Source organism: Nannobrachium achirus (genome assembly GCF_963921795.1).
Source record: "Nannobrachium achirus genome assembly, chromosome: 12".
Classification (NCBI taxonomy): Eukaryota; Metazoa; Chordata; class Actinopteri; order Myctophiformes; family Myctophidae; genus Nannobrachium; species Nannobrachium achirus.
Window position 1 is genome coordinate 39,235,369 of NC_137832.1, and position 12,715 is coordinate 39,248,083.

Consider the following 12,715-nt stretch of genomic DNA (forward strand, 5'->3'; position numbering starts at 1 on the left):
GGGAATTAATTTTCTTCTTTTTTTCCACCATCCATGTTAGAGGCTTTTCTCTGCCTGAGTTTGGACTTTATACATGTATTTTCATTTTGCCACAGGCCTATAGAGGCTAACCTCTTCATCCCTATCACCTCTGTGTTGTATTTCTCCTTTTATTTTTCTCCAGTTTTCAACAGTGCCAACACCATTCAGTCATCAAAATAAAGCCATTCATTCACGTTACCGTTAGCAAACATGGCGCCGTACTACGCAGTAGCATCCTCAGTGTATCTCTGTCCATTTTCAACGAGGACGGTATACAAAAGGACATTTGGTCATCCCCGTTCAAATGGACATTTGGTTATATTTGTAGTACACTCCCTGGCTTAAATCAATGTTTAGGATTTTACTGTAGGGATGGGAAGATAAGCAATATTATCGTTTATCGTGATAAAAGAACACTCACGATAATCGTGTCATGGAGATTTAATTTATTGTGAAATCGTTCTCCAGTATTGCACTGGGATCAATTCACCTTTTATTTGCTGAGCTGCATATTCGGTACCATTTAAACCCTCTGTTGGTAAAACGTACTTATAATATACGTACTTTTTACAGTCTTTTTTTCACTCTCTACCAAATCACTTTGCTAAAAGATCTACAAGTTCATAACGCGTCGCAATCAGCAATTTTTGGGAAAATGTTCTGCCCAGGATCATTTGTGTCACAATAATCGTGATATGAAATGTTCATATGGTCCCATTCCTAGTTAGAAATAAGCAGAGCTGATCAGCATGGCTTTATCAGCCCGGTTGGTGTGTGAAGGACACCAACGCTGTTATTATGTCTCCAGTGTATAGGTTTGTCATTAGAACGACTCTCGAGCCCTGATGTATCAGACAATGGCTTTTCAATGGATCCCATTACCTGCGCCTATAGCTCGCCCCGTTCTACAGGGACCGCCCCTGCTAATTACACACATTCGTTTCCAGCCAGCTGTAATTTCATTCACACTAATGAACCTTGCACAGGGTTTGGGATAATGTATAGTTAATGTACAGCCAGGAGAAAGAATTAGCTGGCTCCTGGCTTATCCGATGACAGAGATTTATTGGAGCTCGGTCCATAGGACAGTCCAGTGAACTGCAGGTCTCATCTCAAATTCCAAATCCAGGTGTTATAGACATATACCATAGCTATACAGTATGTATTAATAAGCCTATATTGTTACCGTAGGATGATATTTTATCAAATGTATGTCACAGACTTGCCTATTCTTTAGTCTTGACAATAGTATTTATCTCCTGAAATATGTTTCTGTCCGTGGGGGCGGTAGCTATCGCGCACGCCATGGCGGTTATAGCTTCCCTGTATTATCTGCAACAAGAACCTAGCTACAATATTTGATAATAAATCCCATGAGCCTGAACTGTGCAAATCATGAATATTTATTTAATTTAGGTTAAATTCCATCTCTCAATTCCATGTTTTTCTTTTCTATACCAGCAGGCCAACCGGAGCATTTCTGTAAAAACCTGCACCCCTGCCTGACAGGCCCAATCCAATGAAATTAGAATTCAGTTTGTAAGTGATAGTTAGAAGATTGCAAGTCATTCCTGATGCGCGTGGCATCTATATGGCAGCAGCCCAGTAGTCCACTGTCATTTCAGCCGCCAGCTGATGACAGGCCCAATCTCACACACACACACACACACACACACACACACACACACACACACACACACACACACACACACACACACACACACACACTATTAATATGTAGATTTGCTGTCAGAATCTCGAGCGGAAGTAATGTCTTTGAAATGTAGACATTTTGTCAGAACATTCTTTGTGTGTGTTTACCTGACAGTACTAGTCTATACTTATTCTAGCAGTATGTGTTTTCGTGTGTGTGCGTTTGCGTGTGCGTGTGTGCAATCGTTTGTGCATGTGCGTGCCGCGTGCGTGTGCATTGACATGTGCCGTGAAAACACCTGCAGAGAAAAAAGGCCTTTGGACTGTATGATGAGCAAATATGGCTGCCTCTGGAGCTCAGCTGTGTTATTCCAGTATGACCCACACACACACACACACACACACACACACACACACACACATACGCCTGGAGCGTGGGTCTCCTGCAGAACTGCATTGATCTCTGTTTATGGTCTCCGTACGGGGTCTTCCTTATAGGACCACACACACACATGGATACCACACACACACACACACACACACACACACACACACACACACACACACACACACACACACACACACACACACACACACACACACACACACGACTGTAGCTAGACTTAACCTCTGTACACTTTTTAAAAGGTTTTGTGTTTTCCTCTGTAATATCATTAATTAGTCTAGAAGTTCACAGGAGCCGCCGTGCAGGGAGTTTCAGTGCAGAATGGTGGGTGGGTGGGATGTGGGACCCTTTGACGACCCACACTGTACAGCCCGGGTCTTTCTCTAGGCTTAGGCCAGATTTCCTTTCAGCAGGGCCTCCGAGTCAGGCAGTCTAAACAGATGGAATTCCAGTCCACCGGCGGTTCCCTCTGTGAAGATCTAGCAGGCCTCCTCTGGCCAACAGAGGATTCCACTTGAAAACCTTAGCAGCCCAGATCGCGTCCAGAAGTGGCCCTTGTAGTTACACAGGCGTTTTAGGGCTGGAGAGCTGGGATTTAGGCGCTGCTCCTCTTTTTGTCTGCAGTTCTTGGATGTAATTTAATTGATGTGCAAAGCTCGAGGTGAACGCAGGGAATGGGCCTCTCTGTACCTTGCTACTGTCTCTCATTGTCTCGCACACTCCACACTCTATTTGAAATTATTTTCTACATTCAAATCTTTCTTTCTTTTGGCAAATACACAACCAGAAAAACACACACACACACACACACACACACACACACACACACACACACACACACACACACACACACACACACACACACACACACACACACACACACACACACACACACACACACACACTGACACTGCACGGTGCCGTATTAGATTTAGGTGACAGTCACTCATGAGCCAATTCAGCCAATAAACTTAATGACCTTCCCACTGCTGGGCCCGAATTTTCTCCATTGACTTGGAATCTTAATTTGATTGGGGAAATATATGTATGATGCTCAATCTAATTTACCCCAGTGGTTTTGCAACACTGAGCGCTTTTGTGCTTAGGCAAGCAAACCTCTCAGCCCCGGCCCCAATCCCCACTGACTGCCTTCATGTGGGAAGGGTAAGCTATGGCTAAATCCTATTTTATAGGGCCTATATAAAGACTACATTCTTCCGCGAGGGCACGTCTGCATGGGTGTATGTCAAAGGAGCTGTGGGTCTTACTCAAGGCCCTTCCTTCTTGAAATAAGAGCAGGATTCTGGTATTTCTGGGGCCCCTGGTTGTTGAATAGACATGCAGAAGGAGTGGTCCTTGCTGGTCAAGAGAGAGCTCGCTGGCTTATCGGCACTTATATGATTTCAAAAAGAGGAGAGATAGAGAGAGGGGCTATTTGGGGGAGAATGCTTTGATGTGGGTCCCCTTAGTTAGGAGTATGGGTGGTCCATGGTCCTTTGTGGGTTTTTAACATATACACAGTATACTCACTACATACGCTCATTCTTGCTTGCTTTTTTTACGCACTTTTCTTTTTTTTTTGTCAAACTCTCTTGCACAGAGAGAGCCTCAAGCCAAGTGTGATTTCACCCGGGCGGTCAGGAGCAGGGGTGTCGCACCAAATTCTGGGCCCTGGGTACAAGGATTCACTGCGGGCCCCCCATGAATGTTCTTCATAGGGAGAGGGGGGTTTAACCCATTTAGACTGGGAACGCATTATTACGCATTATTTTGTGCTTTAGCTTTTGAAAAATAGCAGATATACAAGCTCACTGCGAGTTTGTAGATCTTCTATTTTTGAAAAATCGTGAAAAGTTTTTGAATATTTCAAATCCTTCTATGTCAGTGGTGCTCAAGACTTTTTCATGTGGAGGACCCCCAAAATTACATGAATTTGGCCACGGACCCGCATATCAAAATATTTAGTTCCACGGACCCCCCAGAAGCAAAATTTAAGTTACAAATGTTCACTTAAAAAAATACTTATATTCAAAGATTTGCACACATTATCACGACTTTTCAAAGTGCCGCGCTGCGAGCTTGTATATCTGCTATTTTTCAATAGCAAAAGTATCAAATAATTAAGGCCCCTCCACCTTGAGCCCTATAGTAACTCAGCCCCACTCCCCCCCCCCCCCCCCCTTGTGACGCCCCTGGTGATTTCACCCGGGCGGTCAGGAGGGGTTTCTAGGGCAACCTCACTGAGGCCTTGTTCTAAAAATGGCCGCCATGGTTCCTTTAAAAGCCTGCCCTGGCTTTTCCAACATGAACACAGAAACACCACTAGCAGAGGGGAGGAGGGGGTGGCTATGAGGGCCGGAGAGAGGGGAATGCAGCCTCCCTAATAGCTAGCACATGAGACATTGAAGGTTTCATACCCACCTAACCAGTAGTCATGGGAGAAGGTCTGTGCGTGTGTTGTGTGTGTGTGCGCCAGTGTGTGTGTGTGTGTGTGTGTGTGTGTGTGTGTGTGTGTGTGTGTGTGTGTGTGTGTGTGTGTGCGTGTGCGTGTGTGCCTGCGTGCCTGCGTGTGTGTGAAATAAGATAAATTTCATTGATCCCCAGAGGGGGTCATAATGATGGCAGCAACAACAGTGAGAACCATGAGAGAGGTGCACCGGGAGTGCGTGCACGTGCATGTGAGGCAGCGTGCACGTGTGTGTGTGTGTGTGTGTGTCTAAACAGTAATATCCCTGTACTCAGCGCTTGGCTAAATTAAAAGGGCAGTTTTGGCGTGGGGGGCAGTTTTTGGTGCCCAGACGATTGGACGGAGAGGAGCGAAACTCATTACCTACCCATCTGTCAGAGAGAGAGAGAGAGAGGGGAGCTGTGGGAATGTGGATGGAGAGAGGGAGGGAGGGAGGGAGGGAGGGAGGGAGAGAGAGATGAAACGAGCAGGGGAAGGTTGGAAGGAGAGAGTGTCCGTTAAACCCAGGGCAACAGTTTCACAACAGAACACGGATAACTAACTCCTTTATCGCCACTTAGTTTTTTCATTCTCCACATGTTTTGAATCTACCAAAAATCCTAGTGTGTTAATTTTCCCTTTGGGAGAAAGAAAAGATATTTGCAAAAGAGAATGCAGCTGTTTTTGCAGGCGTGTGTGTGTGTGTGTGTGTGTGTGTGTGCGTGTGCGTGTGTGTGTGTGCGTGCGTGCGTGCGTGCATGCATGTGTGTCTTTCAGAGTCTGATTTTCCTTTGAGCTCCACATGTTTCTGATGTTCCTTTTTCCCCTCCCTTCTCTGGACCATGGGCTAATCTTGAAACACACACACACACACACACACACACACACACACACACACACACACACACACACACACACACACACACACACACACACACACACACACACACACACACACACACACTACAGGCACAAATGCATTGCATACTGTATTAGGGACTATAAAAAGTAATTTGCAATCAGTAGGGAGTTTTTTTACACAACTTAAAACGGTCTATTTTTAGCTCTGCTTGTGGTGAGGGCTCTAATGATGGTGATGTTGGCCAGTCTGTTGGCCCGTCAATCCCTTTAGTCAAAAGTGGTAATATCTCTGAATCTTCTGGCTGGATTGCCATGTACTTTGCAGTGCACATTAGGGCATTAACAATTTGGGATTTTTGCAAGTCGACTCGACTCAGTAAAAAGTTGAGTTGAAGTCGACTTTATCGACACACACATCACACCCCAGATGATTAACTTAATGTGATTTTTTTTTTCTCACTCAACTGTAAACAGAGTAAACCAACATAAAGTTTAAGTGTATAGAGGGTATCTTCACATTTCTAAAGTGCCAATTTAAGGACTTTTTAATACCTCTAAAATGGCAAATTAAACATTGTCCACATTGTCAAATGTATAGAGGCAGAAATTGTGAAAATAGCCGGGGAGTTGACTTGTGTAATGAAGTCGACTGACTCGACTTGTCGACTTTTTCGTTAATGCCTTGGTGCACATTCATGCGCCCCACAGGATGACCCTTTCAGATCCTGGTGACCCCATGGCCTTTCTTCTTGTGCCACCATTAGGACCTGTCTTGCACACACAAAAATCCGATGCCATGATGACTCAGCTGAGTGCATTCGATGTCCCCTCTAGTCTCCACCTTTGCACACCATATTTCTCATAATCTAATAGGCAGAATACATGATGAATGCAATACTGATTTGGCGTCATGGGCTTCTAAGAATGGCAATGTTGTCCGATTTATGTTTGGTCCTGGTGGGTATAGGAAGCAACACGGCCAGTAGTGGTCCCTTGCTTTTAGTCTCTTAGTCTTGTTTTTTAGGGACTTCTAAGGATTGAATCCGTAGGTAGATAATATAGATATTATTGCACAAACAATATTTTTTCACCTTTTTATGACAGGTGAAGACTTTGAAATGATCAGAAGTGAGCTGCAGGTATACATTGATTTGAACAGTGAAACTGGGTCACAATCACTCTGTGCTCTGGGGATGGGACGATATGAAAATGACATATCACGATTATTGTGACAAAAGAAATCCCCATTTACGATATTATTATCCTGGGGCCGAACATTTGCCCAAAAAATAGCAGATCTACAAGCTCACAACGCGTCACATTGTGAGCTTGTAGATCGGCTATTTTTTGGCAAAGACATTTGATAGAGTGCAAAAAGACAAACAAATCAAGTACGTATAAGTAACTTTTACCAATTATAGAGGGTTTAAGTGGAACTGGATATGCAGCTCGGCAAATAAAAGGAGAATTGATCCCAGTGCATGACGGAGCACGATATATTAAATCTCCACGATGCGATTATTGTGAGTGTTTTTTATCACGATAAACGATAATATTGCGTATCGTCCCATCCCTACTGGTGACCTAACATTTGAGTAAACCAGTCCTAGTACCTTTCCTTCTAGAGTATTTCAGTCCCTGTGCAGAGGAGAAACGGTCGGTGTATGACACATGATGCCAAAATAGCTGATCTACAATCTCACTATACGTGACACGTTGTGAGCTTGTTGATCTGCTATTTCCACACCCAGAATAGGGACGCTATGGTTCAAGTGGTAGGACTCCCATCTCTCTCTCTCCTTACTAGTGTATTCCTTTTGTTCTCCATTATTTATTTCTGCGCCCCCAGAACTATCTAGGAAAAAGAAATCCTACTTTGTCTTTGACCTGCCCTCTGCTTTTGGAGGGCAACCCTCATCCCCCACCCCTATCTACTGTATATGCTATGAAATATTCAACTCTCAGCCCCCCCACCCCTCTCTTTCCTAATGCAGAGGCAGAGAGAAGGCTTTGATATTCGTGTTAATACATGCTCGATATCACAGCGCGCCATGTGCTCAGCCCTTTGATACATTTATTTAGAGATGTATGTCTTTGCCTGCTACGCATGCATTTTTCCAGACCTCTCCTGAGCACATAAATGCATTCATAGCCCCGCTCTCTCTTTCTTAACCACTCCCCGTTATTAATAAATGCATGATCCCATGCTGTGCCTCCGTGCATGTGTGTGTGTGTGTGTGTGAGTGTCTCCCACATATGCACATCAGTGGGTGTATTAGGGCCACTGCTGGGGACCCCGCCCCGCTCATGAATATTCATCGGCGCATAATGACCGTCCGCCGCCTCTGGAAAGAGCAGCCAGGAGAAGATCAAACGTTATATTCAAATGAAAGGCTATATTATTGATAATCACGTACACAGACTAATAACCATACTCTCTAGCCTCCATATCGTCGTTGTCGGGTGGAAACCTTGTATGTCCAAAACCGTTTGTTTCGTATTCATCGTTTTTAAAATGATTTAAACTAGTGAAAACAGCTGATCTACAACGTTGTGTGCTTGTAGATCAGCTGTTTTCACTACTTTTGTGCGACGGCCTTGTGTGATGAAGCAAGGCTTTACTTTGCGAAAACAATTACAAATTTGAAACTTGGAGATACAAGGTTTCTGCCCGACAGTGATGCTATACTTCTCTCCCCCCCTGATTCCTCTTAATGTTGCATTTTGGAGTCTGATGTAAGATGCTGGGTCTGGACGTCTGGCAGGCTCGTGCAATATCACTCAGGGTGAAGCCTAATTTATGCTTCATAGTTTAAGTGTTTTATGACATGTTGAGAAAAATGATGTCCTTTCAACTGAAAAATTTAAATAAAAGATTAAATTGGACTCAATAGCAGAGAGTCTGTGGCCATTCTTGATGTTGCTCTCATGACAGGAGAACATGGGGCCTTTTGGCCGGTGACCATGGCTAACTACGCTATGTCTTGACTTTCACATGATTGGTGCGCTTGAACTTGAAATTCATTCTCGGAGAGATGGCTTCAATTATGTCATTTACCGAAGGTCACATTCAATGAGTTCATCAAATCATCCAATTGTCATTTTTACTCGCTACTCAGTAGATATCTTTCTTGTAATGTTATTTTGTCCTCCCACTGACCTTGATTTGTTGATAATTAAGATCGAGTGCAATGCAAGTTTAGGAATTTCCATACATTTCTTTCCGGGTAAATTTGAGCTAAATGATCATTGCATTCTTTTCCTCTCTCTCACCTCTCCTTTCTTTATCCATCTCTGTAGCTTTCTCTTAATTACTTCCAATTCGCTTCATTGGCATGCAATATTTCAGCATTTGTTTCCAGAAACATTTAACTAGTAACAATATTGACGGTAAATGATCGTTCAAAAGGAACTTGTATATGCCCGGACGGCTGGCGTAGCCGTCTGGGCACCTAGGCTGGTAATTCAGCTTGCCAGCATAGTCGCGGGTTCAAGTCCTGATCCTGACAACCTTTTGCTGTGTGTCACCCCCCATCTCTCTCCCCATTTCCTGTCAGTCTACTGCAGTGGTTCTCAACCTTTTCAGGCCGCGACCCCCCCAAATAATGATATTTTAACTGGGGACCCACCCCCACCCTACGAGCACTAAGAGTTGAGGCATCACATTTTGTATAACACGGTTCTATTGTGAAAATAGACGATCTACATGCTCACAACCCTAGGCGTTGTGAGCATGTAGATCGGCTATTTTCACAATTTCTGCCTCTAATATTTGACAATTTGGCCAATGTTTATTTTGTCATTGTAGAGGTATTAAAAAGTCCTTAAATTGTCACTTTATAAATGTGCAGATACCCTCTATATACACTTAAACGTTATGTTGGTTTGTTTACTGTTGAGAGAGAAAACAATGTTGCACATTAAGTTAATCATCTGGGGACCCCCCAAAATAATTTGGGGACCCCCTGGGGGTCCCGACCCACAGGTTGAGAACCACTGGTCTACTGTATACCTATCATAAAGGCAGAAAAAGATAAATAAAATATTTAAAAGAATACAATAAAATAAAGGTACCTCTTTAATAAAATGTCCCTCTCTTTCCCAGGGTTCCACCTGAGCGGCACAGTGACGGACCCGGCCACGCCCTCGTCGCCGGAGCTGGTGTGCAGCGTCAGCGTCAGCTTCGACCGCTGCAAGATCACGGCCGTCACGTGCACGTGCGGCAACAAGGACATCTTCTACTGCGCCCACGTGGTGGCGCTGTCCCTTTACCGCGTGCGCAAGCCCGAGCAGGTCAAGCTGCACCTGCCCATCTCGGAGACGCTGTTCCAGATGAGCAGGGACCAGCTGCAGAAGTTCGTCCAGTACCTCATATCGGTCCACCACACGGAGGTGTTGCCCACCGCACAGAAGCTGGCCGACGAGATCCTGTCGCAGAACTCCGAGATCAACCAGGTCCACGGTGAGCTGTCACCATAACACATTCTAAGTTGACAGTCACAGAAATAATTGCTATTTAATTGTGTTTTTGACATTGAAGATTGGAACATATCATCGTTGTCGGGTGGAAACCTTGTATGTCCAAAACTCTTTGTTTTGAATTTATCATTTTAAAAATGATTTAAACTAGTGGTGCGAGGCACTGTGTGCTTGTAGATAGTCTGTTTTCACTACCTTTGTGCGACGGCCTTGTATGATGAAACAGGGCTTTACTTTGCGAAAAAAAAAACGTACAAATTTGAAACTTGAAGATACAAGGTTTCTGCCCGACAGTGACGATATGATTTTTTTTTTCTGTTTGCCTCTTGAAAGCAAGGTCAAATAAGCACCTACACTTCAGAAACAAGCCCAAACAAAAGCAAACCACCACAACTATGAATGTTAAAAGAGACTTTACAGGAAAACAAGACCAAAGTCGTTTATAATAAGCAGACCTGGCAACCCTGGCAGGCTAGCGTTGCCGGCTACCGAGGTGTCATCTGAATGCAACGTTCCGTCGCTTGACTTTTAAATGCCAAGTTTGCCAGCTAATGCCAGTAGACTACAACAGACTAGCAGTTTGAAGCAGTTTGAAGCCGTTGGGAGTAGTCTTTTTGGTGGAGAGAGGCCTTTAGGCTTCGTAATCAAATATTGCACTGGGCAGATATAACAAATAACTGAAACATGCATATTTACATATCTAATAATTTAATACCTGTAATAGAAATCGCTGGTCAACAAGCTTACAACTTCTAAGCTTGTAGATCTGCTAAGTTCTTTTTGTATTTGAAAACATTTTTCAACATGGAAACGATTATGCAAAGATTGCGATAATCTAAAATAATTGCAATTAGACGATTATGTAATAATTGTGACAGGCTTAGAGCCAACGCGGTCCCGGGTTGTGTTGTATGTATGTGTGTGTGTGTGTGTGTGTGTGTGTGTGTGCGTGTGTGTGTCTGAGCTTGCATTTGTGCACTCATGTGATTTTCTGTCCCAGACTGTGTACTCGTGTGTCCATGTGATTGTGTGTATGGCAAAAAAAAGGCCTGTATTTGTATATATGCAAGCATATTTCCGTTTATCAATATCTTTGAGTGTGCGTACGCGCGCGCAAGCAATATGTCTATGCGTGCGTGCGTGTATCGACTGTGTAATAAAGGTAGAGTCTAGCAGGATCAATGCTCCTCATTAGAGATCCAGGCCGTAAAGGAGAGACCGTATGCCTCTAATCAACACTATAGACCTGTTATTTACCTCTGAGAGGGAGGGAGGGGGAGAGAGAGAGAGAGAGAGAGAGAGAGAGAGAGAGAGACGGAGAGAGGCAGACAGAAATAGACAGACAAGAACAGGAAAGGGAAGTAAGGAAAGCAGTGGTGTAAAGTAACTAAGTAGATGTACTTAAGTACTGTACTCAAGTACAATTTTAGTATTTTTAAGTATTTGTACTTTACTTGAATAATTCCAATTTCAATACTTTTGCGTCTACTCCAGTACATCTCGGATTCAAACGGTTACTTTGCAGTATCAATTATGATATTATAAGACATACATAAACAGCTTTAGCCCTATTTTATACCTAGGCTATTTGAAAATAGCCGATCTACAAGCTTGTAGATCTGCTATTTTCAAACATGTTGTACTTTTACTTTTGGTACTATATAAAGTACATTTTGATGCCAATCCTTTCGTACTTTTACTCAAGTACATTTTGAATTCCGGACTTCTACTTGTAACAGAGTACTTCTACAATGCAGTATTGATACTTTAAGTTAAGTAGGAAATGTGAGTACTTTTTCCACCACTGCATATCCATGCTGGATATTTTCATCCGAGAGAGGGATGGAAGGAGAGATGGGCGGGTAGGCGACATAACAGAGAGATGCATGAGCGTCAAACAGAATAAGAGAATTAAATTGGACATAGGAGGATGAGGAGGAGGTGTGGAAAAGCAAAGCATCTCTCATGGTTTACTCTCCTCTGAGGAGCAGGCATATTGGAGGTCATATTAGGCACAGAAATAGCTGAATGGGTAGAGAGGTTTTTTGGGAATCAGAAGGCTCCCTAGACTGTTTCAAAGTGACCCTACCCTTAACCTCTACAGCAGGGGTAGGCGACGTTAGGCACGGATGCCAACATTGGCACAGGGAGGGTGATCACTGGCACACTGGCTGGCAGAAGTGTAGGAGAAAGGATTTATGTTTTAAAACCAAACATGGTCAATTAAATCACTTAAGTCAACTAATTTGCAGCAAATTAGATCCTGCACTTAATTCTACATTCATTAAAATTCTGAACTTTGACTGGGGAGGGAGTCAGGGAGATAGGTGGGTTATTGCTCTGAATCTAATGATCGTTATAACGATGTCCTGACAATGAAAATATGTCCGAATTTTGATGGGGTGTCATTAAAAAATGTATGTTGACATGGCACACTGACTATCTAGAAACTAAAAACATGGCACTAACCCATTTAGACAGAAAACGCATTATTACGGATTATTTTTTGCTAAAAATAGCAGATCTACAAGCTCACAGCTGCGAACTTGTAGATCTTCTATTTTTGAAAAATCGTGAACAGTCTTTTTTGACCCGAGTCTAGAAATATCTTCTAAATCCTTCTACGTTTTTTTGAAAAACCTATGTCAGGGTGCTCAAACCTTTTCATGTGAAGGACCTCCAAAATGATATGTATTTGGCCATGGACCGTCATCTCAAAATATTTCGTTCCAGCGACCCCCCAGAAGCAAAATTTGAGTTACAAATGTTCGCTTAAAAAATACATATATTCAAAGATTTGCACACATGTTCACGACTTTTCAAAAATAGCAGATCTACAAGCTTGCAGT

General features: G+C 43.3%; 1 protein-coding gene across 2 annotated transcripts in view; it reads left to right on the forward strand.

Moving 5' to 3' along the window:
• Window positions 1-12,715, forward strand: part of LOC308295854 (zinc finger SWIM domain-containing protein 6-like) — a gene marked incomplete at its 3' end in the record, with an annotated part of 67,194 nt that overhangs the window by 22,144 nt on the left and 32,335 nt on the right. For both annotated transcript variants that reach the window (XM_080738921.1, XM_080738922.1), the window contains exon 2: window positions 9,493-9,849. In XM_080738921.1, coding sequence (XP_080595047.1) covers window positions 9,493-9,849 — 357 coding nt within the window. The remainder of the gene's footprint in view (window positions 1-9,492; window positions 9,850-12,715) is intronic.